The 13,987-nt window shown below is 43.3% G+C and overlaps 1 protein-coding gene across 10 annotated transcripts in view; it reads right to left on the bottom strand.

Moving 5' to 3' along the window:
- Window positions 1–159: 159 nt before the first annotated feature.
- The window catches only part of Stx3 (syntaxin 3), a 44,834-nt gene continuing 31,006 nt past the window's right edge, over window positions 160–13,987 (bottom strand). Inside the window, exons 5-11 of one of the 10 annotated variants that reach the window (XR_008222807.1) lie at window positions 13,198–13,265; window positions 12,003–12,111; window positions 11,121–11,194; window positions 10,824–10,958; window positions 8,775–8,885; window positions 2,303–4,479; window positions 160–1,784 (exon numbers count right to left, since the gene is read on the bottom strand). Coding sequence is in view for 6 of the 10 variants with exons in the window: in XM_052760200.1 (XP_052616160.1) it covers window positions 4,306–4,479; window positions 8,549–8,659; window positions 10,824–10,958; window positions 11,121–11,194; window positions 12,003–12,111; window positions 13,198–13,265 (671 nt within the window). In the remaining 4 variants the exon portion in view is untranslated. Of the gene's footprint in view, window positions 4,480–7,241; window positions 7,356–8,548; window positions 8,886–9,660; window positions 10,959–11,120; window positions 11,195–12,002; window positions 12,112–13,197; window positions 13,266–13,987 lie in introns of those variants that run through there. The other 9 variants (XM_052760204.1, XM_052760203.1, XM_052760202.1 and 6 more) reach the window with 9 other exon arrangements.

Below are 13,987 nucleotides of genomic sequence, written 5' to 3'. Positions count from 1 at the left end.
TCTTCCTGCATTGTACCATACATGTCTCCAGAGCCGAAACTTGCTTTTCATCTCACAGCTGGAAATGTAAGTGTGTACACTGCCTAGTTTATGACATTTTGCACACTACAAATGCATTTTTTGGAATAATAAGGATAAAAATGACAGTACCTGGATTAGTAGGTTCAACAGATATTTATTAATACCCAGCTGCCCATCTTCTGTCAGTCTCAGAAGGGGAAACATGGAATATGACAAGGAGTATACCATTTAGCAAAAGAACTGATAACAAAAGTTGAAACCTTTGGTGCTTCCTAGGTCTGAAACTGTCTGAGGGAGGGCATTTTGGCTCTCTGTCCCTTCAGGCTCTTATGTATGTCGAGCACACAAGTTACCGCTGGATAAATGAGGGTCCCGTGTGATCCAAAACTTCATGGTTCCAGCTCCATTTGTATGTAACAAGATTAATCTGTTTTTCTGAGCTAGCCAGTATCCCCTATTCAAACTAAAACACAAATTGATAGCAGTATTAAACCACTTGCTTTTGAAAGTGAGTAGAAAACAGCACACTAATAAAACATTGTTTCTTCATCCTGTTTCTTAAAAAATAAGATCTCTAACAAAAAACAGAAATATTTCACTTACTTTCAAAAGGATATTTAGTCCCAGTTTTTTAATTTATCTTAATGAGTGTCTTCAGTGTAATAATCTCTTAGTAAATTATTTTTTAAATCAAAACACAATGAAACCTTGGATTGGGAATGTGCTTGAACCAGTTTCTTGCACCTGTCACTGACTAGCAGTTTCTGCTAACAGATCTGGTGTGGTCAGGAGCCATAGCCTGACCACACTTTTCTCCCTTACATCTCCCATTGTTACAGATCACAAAGTGTGCCAGTTTGGTTAACTATTGGGAGCTGAATCATAGTATAAACTTCTTTCTTGTCGGAGGAAGAAATTTAGTTAATGAACCTCCATCCTGAAGCCAACCACCATCTCTGCAAAGTGAGAGGCTACTGATAGAAATCTATACCACCAACAGAAACTCAACTTCTACTTACCAACACCCACCCCCCCCAAAAAAACCACTTTAACGTGTATGATATGGTAATGAGGGGGTTGTAGTATTTTTGCATAAGCCACTGATAGTAATAAACCATGTTCCCAATCATATCTTAAAAGAGTTTAAAAACCCAGCCTAAGGACTCATCCATGAATGGAATCAAAGCTTGACTGCAAGTAAGCAAATATGTGACAGTGGCAGGCACTGCTAAGCAACAGGGACATGGCAGTGTTTAAGTTAGGCATGGTGCCGATCCTTAAACAGTCTATGCTTTAAAACTATTCTTGGACCCTGAAGAAGGAAGCAGACATCTGGTTGGTTAAGGGTGAGGCCGAAAGAGCCTCGAGAGTTAGAAGTAGTGAGACAGGCTCACGGAGTTCAATTTAAGACCCTGCGAGTTGGGCATGTTACAATACCTGCCTCTCCACCACTGTCCTGGCATTCAGGCTGTCTGTGTTGTACCCTAACAGGGACCCATTATGCTTCTCTACCACGCAGGCCTGCCCTTTAAGGACCATCTAAACCAGCTGTGTACTGCTGTGCTCCCTGTTCCTTCATCCAGCCCCCTTCAATTCTGCATTTTCGTTAATTTGTTCCCTCTGTGTGACATTTAATAAGCAGTTGACTGGTGCCCTGTGTTGTAAGTTTCCTAATGAAAAGAGGCATAGCTGTTGAGGACTCTGAAGGGGAGAAGTGATGGCACCAGAGAGGTGAAGATTGGAGATGCCTGTGGAGATTCCATCTGTGAGGGCAGAAGGAGGTAACAGAAAATGGAAAGAAAAATCATGTATTACACAGCATGGTCTTCATAGCCAGGATACCACCTCTCCTTTGAAGGTGTGAGAAAGTACTCTCAAAACTGTACTGGCTTGTCCTATCCTTGGAAGTGGGGGGGAGGGGTTTAAGGCAAGTTCAATGCAAGTTAATTCTTACTCCTCTTACCATTTCCAGATACAGAGGCTCAGATTTTACAAGAGGAATGAATATCCCTTACTGTTCAGAAGCACTGTCCCACCAGACTCAATCATGGGGCAGATTCTACCTTGTCTCCCCATCTCCCTCACTGACTACCTACCACCAATTATTCTTCACCTACTTCTCTCCAAAACATCCCTTTCCTTGGTTTTCTCTAACAGTGACCTAGTCCTGCGCCCAGCCCCCACCCCTTATTAGGCAGTCTGGTTTGCATACAATGAAAGCAAGCAGAATACAAGTAGTCAAGTGAGTGACAGCAGGCCTGGCCCTCCCCAGACAGCTCACCTTTTCAGGCAAATATGCCCCCAATAGTAGAAGCCAAGATGATGGCAAGGATAATACAGCAGATCATGATCATGATCTTCTTCTGCTCATCATAAGGAGAGAGAATTACATGAGAAATGGCATCACTGTGCAGGTACACATTCTGACGACAAGGAGACAGGTACAGCTAGATACGGAAGAGGGAAGGAGGAGACAGGAAACACCAGAAGGAAAATGGATGGATCTGGCTTGTTCACACAAATGTTTCCAGGTTAGACTTGAAATCAGATCCACAGGGATCTGTGTGTTGCCCTTTCTGCCTTCTGGCTATCATCCCATCAGATCCCCTACTTCCTACTAGAGCAAGTTGAGTGACAGTTTTTTTCAGGGGCACCAAAAGTCACCACATGGTGGCACCAAATCACCAAAGTGTTTCCAGGGAGATGGACCCAGAGCTGTTTTGGAATCAATATAAAGTCATTTATTTTTAAATTAGCAATAAAATAATCAAGTTTACATTAAAAAAATATAAACAACAAAAGCCCTTCACATGTGGCATTTATTTCAAACTTTCATCCCCTGAATCATTGTCAGAGGAGAGAGAAGGCCTGCACTGAGAATTGTCACCCCTCCTAGCTGGAGCCCATGTCCTGTCAGACGTCACAGCCATAGGAAGGAAGAAGGGCATCCCTGTGGCTCTGTCCTGAGTGCTGGATGACTGGAGAGAAAGTCTTTACAAAGGAAGCTCATGGGCAGTGCCTGGATTAGAATGTTCACCCTGTTCCACAAAGCATTAAAGTTGGGGCTTCAATACCCAAAGTCGGGGATACTGGCAGGGACCACCAAAGGTCTAAGGCTTACCACTGGGTTGCAATCACTAAACAAGGATTTCTAGGCTGTTGCCTCCATGGTAAGAATTATGGGAGACAAGAGAGCAGGAAGAGCTGCTCGATAGCCTCCCAAGCCTCCCGCCAGAGAGGGACATCAGGTGAATAGTACGGAGAACATCAGATAGTTTGGGGAGGCTCTCTGGACCACCCTCTTGTAGGCAGCAGCTGGGATTAATATTACACTGTCTACTCTCTGCAGGAAACTTCAGTGGGAATCATCTCAGTCCTTACTCCAAAGGTCTCATTTGATTCCCATCTCAGCAGCCATCCAGAAAACAAGCTCCGTGATGACAAGGGTGAAAATCACATTTTTACAATGGTTCACTTGAGGTAAACATATATCCCTTACCTGATTCTAGCCAGGCTCTGTTGTTTACCTTGCCACTTTTTTTTTTTTTTTTTTTTTTTTTTTGAGCTCAGAGTATCTTCTAGTTTTCCTGCTTCCTGAAAGGCAGACAATTATGTACATATCTCTCACATACCGTTATAAAAGTACACTCTGGACACTTCCAGAGCCTGAGACTATAGCACCTTGTCCCTGGCCCAGTTATAAATCCTCGGTTCTGCTTGGCCTCCAAGTCATGGCTTCACAAATAGCGATTCTCTAACAGTGACTAGCCAGTGTCCAAGACTCACACATGGAAGCATATTCCATAACTTCAGTCTTTGCCAATGGTAGCTTCAGAGGACTGTCACCCTGGTCCCTCTGAGTAAACAAGAGTGAATACAGAGAAAAATCAAAGTGGCCCACAAACTGAACTTAGAGCTTAATTAAAGGGTGGATTTCAAATAAGTCATAAGCTCAAAACGGCATCTGTCAGTCCCTCATGTTCTCAGGACATAGGACAACAAACTAGGGCCTGGCATTCTGCCAGCCAGGGGCTCTGATCCAAGCCACACTCCTGCCAGACTTAGACGAGCCCCTCTATTTTGTTGGTTACTCCCCTGCAAAGTATATTCCAGGAGAATATTCCATGAGGTAGAAATGCAGCGCCTCAGGCTGGTCTCACAAGGACTTTACAAGGCGCAAGGTGTAAGAGACACACCAGAAGGAAGGAAAAGCTGGGTTGCTTCACACAGTCCAGGAGGGAGGGTACATCGGCTGCTAGGGTGGGAGGTGGTTTTGAGGAGAACTCAGGGCTGCATCAGGTAGGTTAGATTCTTCCAGGGGTGGATTGCTGAGCCAGGTCCGAGGGTGGCTACAAGGAAATAAAGGAACAGGTGCCCCTCGTTCTCAGGAAGGCCATTAGAACTCCGTTCCCATCTGGAGACAAGAATGGTCAGGCCAAGCTGGAGTGAAATCGGGTTCTAAGAGAGGCAAGGAGAAGGAGGGGGCACTGATCAGTATACAGGACAATGCTAAGGCATGAGGAATTCGCCACAAACCCCAAATGTGGAGATTAAAGATCAGAAACGCCTACAAAAAAAGAGCATGCAGAAGTCAACACTAAATTGAAATAGCCCAGAAACAAACTTAAGGCTGGACATGTGAAACAAAAGATCTGCATTGTAAAAGAACTAATAAAACCTCTAGGTCAGTGTTTCTCAACGTTCCTAATGCTGCAACCCTTAATAGAGTTCCTCATGTTGTGGTGACCCCCAACCCCAAAATGATTTTCGTTGCTACTTCATAACTGTAAATTTTGCTACAGTTATGAATGATAATGTAAATATCTCTGTTTTCTAATGGCCTTTTGGGGGTTGCAACCCACAGGTTGAGAACCACTGCTCTAGGTACAGGGGACTGTGGTGGTGGTAGTGGGGTGTGGGGGAGACTGACAATAAAATACATGTGACATGAAAGGTGAACAGAGAGCTACTGGGGTTGGAGATCCAGCAGGAGGTGGGTAGGCAGGTCAACAAAAAATACATACATGACATAACGAACCCATTACTGTGCATACTAATTTTAAAAGTGTTTCAGTTATTTAACAGTAGTACCAAAAATATTTAGGCGACTTATATAAGCCTTTGTGCCACAATCTATTAGCTGTGGAAGGACATGGGGATGCACAATCACTAGTTGAAAACACCTGTTCTCTGCCTGTCATGTGGCAGCTCTTCTCTTGAATTCAAGTTTCAGAAGCATCCTATATCCAGATCCTCTCCAGGAGCCCTCCCTTCACATAGGAAGCAGACAGGCACAATCAAAAGACTACGGAAAATCTCAGGTGTTATACTATGGCTGCTTCATCTTAGAAGTGATGTAAGAGTGGGCAAGTTTCTCCAGTGGCTCTCTGTAAGTTAGAGGCATGGATGACGTCTTAGCCCTGCAGCTGGCATGCAACTGCAAAATGTAAACACAGAGTGTCCTTGGTCATGGGTTGGCATAGGAGACCGGTGAGCCTAGACCTAGGTGCCAATCAACCTTGGCTTTACTAGGGAATACTGAACAACATGCAGTAAGCCACGTAACTTCAGAGCAACTTAATGCTGTGCAGTCTGGTTAGTCAGCGAAAAGTAATAGTGTTAACCTCCTCAAAAATGAGTCTTCTATATTCTGAATTCTTGGAATTAGAAATGAGGGTTAAGAGGCATCATGAATTTGCAAGGCATCTTTCATCTGAGGATATGGAAAGATAACAACTATTACACCTTTTTTTATTATTTTACCATATTTTGCATTGAGATAGTCAAGACTGAGCAAAAACTAAAACTTTATAAAGAGAGGTCATCAAGGACTGTAACGATGTCAGGAAAAAGACAAGGGATCAAAAGAACCTATGAAGCTTGATTGCCTCATCGCAGTTATCTCTCAATGTAAAGTTGAACACTTAAGATTTACTAATCTGACTTCCAGATCCTCCAGTCACATGGAAAAGGGAGAGATGCAGTGATACACTGAGGTGGGACAAAGTAAATGAAGGATCAGCCCTGTGTCAACATCGAAGTCTGCATCACTTCTCAGGGAGGTTTGTGCTTGTTACCTCAGTAATCTAATTTCTGAATTTACAGTAAAGAGAAAAAAAAAATATAAAGCTCATCACATTTAATGATAGCAAAATAATATAAACTTCAGCACTGAGGAAATGCTAAATGTCCTCATGTTGAGAATTAGATTTACAACAAGATTTTAGTGACAAAGAATGATCTTTAGGATTTTCTAACTGGGTAAAAAGCATTATATAGTTAATACAGCCTGAACTATGCAAAACTGAGAGTGTGTGAGACTGCCACGTGTTTAGAGAAATAATATTACAATGTAACTTCACTTGTCTATATCTTACAAGATTTTAAAAATGACATATGCTCTGTTTTATTCAGAAAAAAAGAAAGTTCTTAAGTCCCAAGGACTACTAGGTCATCTTTATCATGTTCACCAATGTCAAGCCTAATTTACTAGCCAGCTATATCTTAATAAATGTTGGTTGATAGCCTAGAATTCTCTGGACTTTATAGACAATGATAAACACTACCTTATTTTATAAAGAGAAACTAAGATGTAGCACTCTCCTAGGTCCACTATTAGCTGTGTGAGTTTGACCCTTCTCTAAGACTTGAAATTTTCTACTTCTAAAATAATACTACCTGCCTCATAAGAATGTTGTGAGGATTCTGTTACATATATAAGGTGCTTAGCAGACTCTCTGCCATGAGTCAACACTTAAAAATGTTACAAGTACCTCATTCAAGAGCCAACCATTCAGCCACAAACATAACTCTTAAAGGCCTGACGCCGCAGCATAAAGCTTCAGTTATGTTGAAAAAGGACAAGGAAAGCTAACCCCAGCATCCATGAAAGTTACTAAGAATTTAGAAGATAGCTCCCAGATGATACCCAACATCTACCCATGTTCCCTGGGTACGGACATCAAATGAGATGCTCAAGTGTGCCAAGCAACAAGACAAAGTAGGACAGAATCTTCAGGCTACAAACAGAGAAGACATGACCAATAATACCCTGCAGCCAGAACCCAAGAGTGGAATTTGAAAGAAATGAAAAAAATCATGGCTACCAACAATTTTAAAGCACATTGTGACAGTCATTAGAAAAGAGTAGATTTATGAAATCCCAGTCTAATCCTCAGGAGGAGCCAGTCCAGAGCCCCCAGAACCGTTCATCTACTTACATTTCAGTGCAGCAGCCCCTTAGGCCACTCTTACTTCAGCCCAACGGACAGTCCAATAATCAACGCTAAAATGCCCAGCAACACAACTACTACCACAATGATAATTATCAATTTCTGGAGAAAGGAATAAGAAACAAAAATAAAAATCATTACAAAAAAAGTTAATAAAGTAGCAACTCATCTAACATTCAGCCCTTCTCATCTCTTTTACCAAGAAAAAAAAATCTCAATCCAAATAAAAATGCATGTCTACATAAAAATGTTTTCATGTATATTTTACATTTCTTAAATTCCTTTACGCCTAGCCAGCAAGTAGAAATGTGGAGCACCTACAGCTCTCAGCTCATAGGCTTGCATATGTACACTCACGGCAATCTATATCATGAGGTCTCCAAGCAGCACTTGGCCAATCCATAAAACATGTAAATTTGTCTTTTCAACAGCGAGCACAAAGATATCTCTGACATAGTCCTAGTTACCAACTTGTATTCATCTGCCCTCTTAAAGTCCAGTATATACTTCAGAACACATATACTGAATAGGTGTCCAAACTGCGAGTTAGCACAGATTCAGAGGAAAACTGAATTGCTGGCTCCCTGAATAGTTAGTTGCACAAGCAATAGAAAGAGCAGTTGGAAGAGAAAGAGCTAAGAATAAAAACATCAGAGCCCACAAGGAACAAAGAAGAGTGAAAGGTAGAAGCTGCCATCGCTGGACGTACACAGTCAATGAGGACAGAAGCTTTGAAGTTCTTGAGCATAGGGCCAGGAGGGCAGACAGACACAAAGATACAGTGGAAAGAGTATGAGTAGGCTGTGAATGCCAGGCCCACCTCCCGGGCTGCTGAGTGGCCTGAAGCCAGCTACTTACCCTCTGACCTTCAAATTGCTTCCTCTAGAGAAAGGAGCTGCTTCCATGAACAAATGGTAACTTTTATATAACAATTAGCATCTGTGCTAGGTTCAAGTAAGAGAAAAAGAATGGGGAGCCCAAGCCCGGTGGAAGATGTTACCAAAGATCTGTGTAATGGGTTAAGGGTTCATCAACTACATTCAGGAGATTAGTGACAAGACCCAGGCCATGTCTCCAGCCTACAGGGGTGCTCAAGTGTTGGTTCTTGGGCCAAAAGTATGTGAGAGCCAGATCCATGCAAGGTACCCAGGAAGAAGGAAGTCTCTAGGAAAGACTAAGGTAGGGGTTTGGAAGAGGCTAGGACAGAGAGGGAAGACATGGGCTCAAGGACAGAGGTATAAAGGTGACAAAAGACAGGAAGATAAGGTACAACAAGCAGAGACTGAGGCGCTCACCCTCCGGGCTTCGCTCTGATACTTGACAGCCTTTTTGGTATCTGCCACAGCCCGCTCCACAAAGCCCACTGACTGGTCCATGTTGTTCTCAATACGGTCAATCATGGCTCCCTTTCCCCAGATGCAAGATGTGGTGGCAACAGAAACAGACAGAAGGAGGGGAGAGAGAAAGCGCAGTAGCAAACAAAATGGACTCTCTTGTCTGAAGACAGAAGGAAAACCTCACCTTCCGAGCTTGACCCTGATACTTCATGGCTTTTTTAGTTTCATCCCGTGCCTTCTCCACATGGTCCACGGTGTGCATGACATTCAACTCTATGTTATCTAACATCTCACCCTGAAAAGGAGACACAAGTCACACTTGTTAACTCACCCACAACAGCCCCAGCTAACGTGGTGAAGGGACTCAACAGTCTTCCATGCCAAGACACATACAGAAACCTTAGCACACAGCCTTCTGTGGAGCAAACTTGCCCATTTCCTATGTGATGACCTAGAGTTCCCCAGTCCTTGACAGTGGTCACTCATTCTACAAATCCTGGATTACTTCCTTCAGATCAGCACTGTGCTAAACACCTTGGAGCAGGTTTTCTAGATGCTTAGTAACTATGTATAAATATACACAAAGAGATTCCCTCTCCACATTTTTCTTTAATTTTCTTATCTTTTACACATATAGGGATGAACCAAAATAAGAAAGTCTCCAATTTTTAGAATATCACCAGGATGCTGGCCCCCTGTTAGCCATTCAGGCCCAAACCAAGTTCATTCAGCCTAAATGAGTTTATTCACCACTGTAAATATCACCTGGCACATAAAAGGTATTCCTAAGTATCAGGTGGGCAACAGTAGAAAGTACTTATGCTCTTCCAGAGAAATCCCCAAGCTCCTTAAGCAGTAGGTGCTGGGTTTACCCGTGCTCATCTTCCCCTCCAGACGCTAGTCTTCTAGTAAGATTACCAACTATTTCCCAGCTTGTACTTCCTATCAAGGAAGTTTGGTCACTCCAGTTACTTCCTGAAGTAGAGGACTCCCCTCACCCTCCGTCCAGACCTTTCTCAACCCGATCCTGTCACCCCAGGGCTCTCAAATAAACACAGCAAGGCACTTACCATAACTTGAAACTCAAACCAGATCCTCGGCAAGGCAATGTGGTGGGGAAAAAAGAGAAGTGGGAATGGAGGGATTGAGAAAGGGTCTCAAAGGCCAGAAAGAGGAATAGGAGGAAAGTACCAAACTAAGGGCAGAGAACTAACGTGAAAACTAGTCGGCCAGTGCCCAGGCTTCAACGAGGCTCAGTGGTCCACCGCCTAAGCAAGTTTCCAATTCTGTCCAGATAGCTGAACAGCTGGAGGTTCCTGGTGAAGGCTGTACAACCCTGTGACCCTGCTTGATATGTAACTCTATCCCAAGAACCAGGGACAAACTATCTGACAGAAATGAAGAGCATATGCAAGCAATACTGAATTCCACCCCTGAGCAGGCATACCTTGGGATGAACTGCCAAGTACCATAAATGCTTCTAAATATTCCTTTACTAATTCTTCATTCATCCCTACTGTTGATTCTTAGCAAAAAAAATGCCAACATGCTCAGAAAAACAGAAATATAAAAACAAAACAAAACTGGAAAAATTAGCTTGCTTTTAAGTTCTACAGTGAATTGGAGGGAAAAAATGTCAATAAAATAATTCACGTAAATAGGCTGACTGCCAAGGCTTTGTCAGCAAGACTTACTTTTTTTTCTTTTAGCCCAGGCGGCCCCCTCAGACTTGCTCTGTGTTAGAAGATAACCTTTAGCTGCTGGTCCTCTGCCTCCATCTCCCAAGTGCTGAGATTATAGGTATACACCACTATGCCTGCTTTATGTGGATCTGGGCCAGAAGATGGCTTGGACCCAAGACCTATTGAATGCTAGGCAGGCACCCTGTCAACTGAACTACACATGCCCCAGCCCAAGAACCCAGGTATTTACTTTTAAAGTGGGGTGGGAAAGAAGGAGAAGAAAAAAAAAAAAAAGGATGCTGGATGAACTAGGTCCTTGTCATGACATAGGAAACTTCATTACTAACTAGAATCACTGTGAAACCGAAATAACACACAGAAATAACAAGATTGAGATGGCTCAAATGCCAACACTTGATAAGTGAGAATGCACACCTCTGCCTCAGACTCTAGAATTTTGTTGCTCCATGGTGAAAAATCCCTGTTCCCTGCCCCCACTGGACCTCCAAAATGTTCTCAAGGAAATGTGTGCCTTTCTCCCTGCTAGCTACCTGATTCTCCACCAGCATGGCGATGTCCATAAACATGTCATGGAGCTCCTTGATGCTGCTCTCCAGCCTCACGATATCCTTGTGCCGACCCTCAATCTCACTGAGGGCTTGCTTAGAAATCTGTGAGTCGATGATCTACAAAAGGCCCCATACAAACAGGCCATCAGCCACGCTAGTAACAGACTGCCCCTGCACAGCCCTCACACCCCACCCCACGTAAGCTCCCTCCTCTGCATAGCCACAACTGCAGTGAAGCTCCCCATGACCCTCCCTGTCCATGGTGCCTCCATCACTCACCCCAGAAGTGAAGATGGTAGGGTTACCACTCTCCAACATCTCTTCCAGCTCCTCATCTGTTGTTTTCTTGCCAGCTTTGTGACAAAAGACATGCAACATCAAATATCAGATCAAAGCATAACTCCATTTAAAATATCCTCCCAAACCAACACTGTTTCCAACAACCCACTGACTTCTGATTTCTCTCCCAATGCAATCCACCTTTAACATTATCAGCAGTCAATCCCCACCCCCAAGCACATACTCCATTACTTCTCAGCTCAGACTGCTTATTAGCCCCAACCACCATACCACAGAGCCCCAGGCCCTCATGACAGTGCACAATTTGTGGGCAGCCCTTCCTCAACCTTACATGGCAGCTTCAAACACACCCTTCTTCCAATCCTGAACAACTTGCCACTCCTAGACAAACACATCTGCTTTTTCTTGATAACATCTTTGTTCACACAGCTTCTCCCACCTGAAGCCATTTTCCTTGAAAGGCCTACCCTCCCATATCACTAAATTCCTAAACAATTTTTAACTCTTCACAGCAACTAGCACTACACCTTTGTGTCATAAATGCACTTTTCCATTTAACAGCAAAACAATGCAATGAGTTCTCTGGAGAGCGACTATTTAGTGGGTGTCCCCGGCAGGTATGGTAAGTGTTGGATCCCATAAGAATAAAATTCCTTGGCTCAACAAATATAACACTTTTCAATCTAGGATACCACATTACAGACATACCAATCCCAGACCATCTGTCCTGTATTTGAACACCAAATAGAATGCAGAAGGCCCAAGCAGCAGGGCCACTGTTGCTTCTCCCAGGATTTGGGATGGACAACCACAGGGCAGGAAGGGGTAGGGACAGACACTGGCCCATCTTCAAACACATACTAATTTCAAGCTGCCGCTGGATGCGCCCTTTGCTGCGTTCCCGGAAGTCCACCTGAGCCTCGTTGTACTTTGTCATCACCTCCACAAACTTCCGGGAGAGGACGGAATGCTACGAAAACAACATTAAATGAGCAGACCCCAGGAGATGGTGTCAAAGTCTGCCCACCCCAGCACAGCCTAGTCTGCATCTGCCTGGGCCAGAAACCAAAAGACAAAATGCAAAACCCAGGTTTGCTCTCCTAGTTTGGTGCTACAGGAGGAGCCCACTGCCACTTTCAGTGTGCCACCCCCACTACCCGTTTCCTCCTTTACTGAACTCACATCACAATGTTTAGTCAAAAGGAGAGAATCACTGAGAATCTGAGAGCCCAGTAGCAATTTTCCACCATAGCCCTGGCTAAAGTTGTCAGCCACCCGTCCCACAAGCAATGCTTGCCAAAGATTGTGCAGTTCTTACCCCAACTGACAACCTCAACTTTTCTTGCTTACAAACAGACATTTTCTCTCAACAGACCTACATAATAACTTTAATTCCTTGCCCACCTCACAGCATCAAGCCCTACTGATATCTTTTTTTTTTCCCAAATGCACTACTTCCATGTAAATTCTGACTAAATCATTGCAAAAGCCTAACTAGGGGCCTCCCAGCCTCTTGCCTTGTATATATATATATATATATATATATATACACACACACACATTCTATATGCTGTATAATAATTACCACTTAAGCATTGGATCAGGTTCCTCCCTCTTTTTCCTGTTTTGGTTTGGTTTTTAATGTTCTCACACTCTAGCTCAGGCAGGGCAGACTTGAAGTCTTGGCAGGCCTCTTGCCTCAGCCTCCCGAGTGTTGGAGTTATGCTTTGTGACAGTTCTCATAGGACACGGATAGTTTTTGATGACTCTAAAATGTCCGACTCCAAAATGGACAACTACTAACTAACCATCTTTAGAAGACGTGGGGGGTGTTGAAGGGAAGTACTTTTAAGTGCCTTCTTTTGAGTGTGAGAGAAGGCCAAAAGGGAACACTGGGCCCTGACCACTGCTTCAACCTGGATGGTTCCATTTTCTCAGTTCCTCAAACTGAGTCCCAATACAATAGAATCATATCTTTTTTTTTTTAATGCACAATAGCGGCAAAAAATAATTAAAAGAATGGCAAAAATGATTGTTAAACCAGAAACAAAGTTACCTGGGACTTTCGGATCCTAAGGTCTGCTGATGACCGGACCTCATCTTCTTCAATATGCTTCTCCATACCTAGAGTGAGAGAGTTATTCTAGCAACCCACCTGTCCTTCCTTCCACAAAGCATCCTATCCATGCAGATTCCTTCCCCATCCTCACACACAGAGACCATGAAGGTGGACAACAGGGAGGTACAACTGCAAAAGGTTAACGTCTCCTCCCATGATGCTCTCATCAGCCTGTGCTATTGCTGCGTCTCAGCAACACAGCTGACAGTTCAGTTCAGGTCATCAAGGGACTGAGACTCAGACCCTTACCCTGCTACGGACTAGCAATGTGACACGGGGAAACCATGGAACCTCTTCCACTATCTGCCCTCTTGTTTATAAAAGGGAAAAGGTAGCAATACAAGCTGAGCACCCTGATGTGAAAGGCTTAGAACCTGGGGTGTTCCAGATTTTATCAAAACCTGGAATATTTACATATTTATAACATTGGGGATGGCACAAAGGATTCATTTGTGTTTCATATATATCTTAGAGCTTGGAGATATATTTCTAGTGTACTTGTAAGGTTAAGTGTGAAATTTTCTACTTACAGTGTAGTGAATGCTCAAAAAGTTTCAAATTTTGGAATATTTGGAATTTGGAAATTTTGGATTCAGGATGCTCAACCTGAACCTCCTTAAAATACCAATGCAAAAATCAAATAAACTGCTTAACACGGGAACAATCACATTTTCGGAAGCTATCTTCCTCTCCATACCCATTGAAAAAACTGTTGTAATTTACTGGA

Source organism: Peromyscus californicus, unplaced genomic scaffold (genome assembly GCF_007827085.1).
Source record: "Peromyscus californicus insignis strain IS unplaced genomic scaffold, ASM782708v3 Scaffold_4__1_contigs__length_199733344, whole genome shotgun sequence".
Taxonomy (NCBI): Eukaryota; Metazoa; Chordata; class Mammalia; order Rodentia; family Cricetidae; genus Peromyscus; species Peromyscus californicus.
This window is presented reverse-complemented; position numbering and strand designations above follow the sequence as displayed.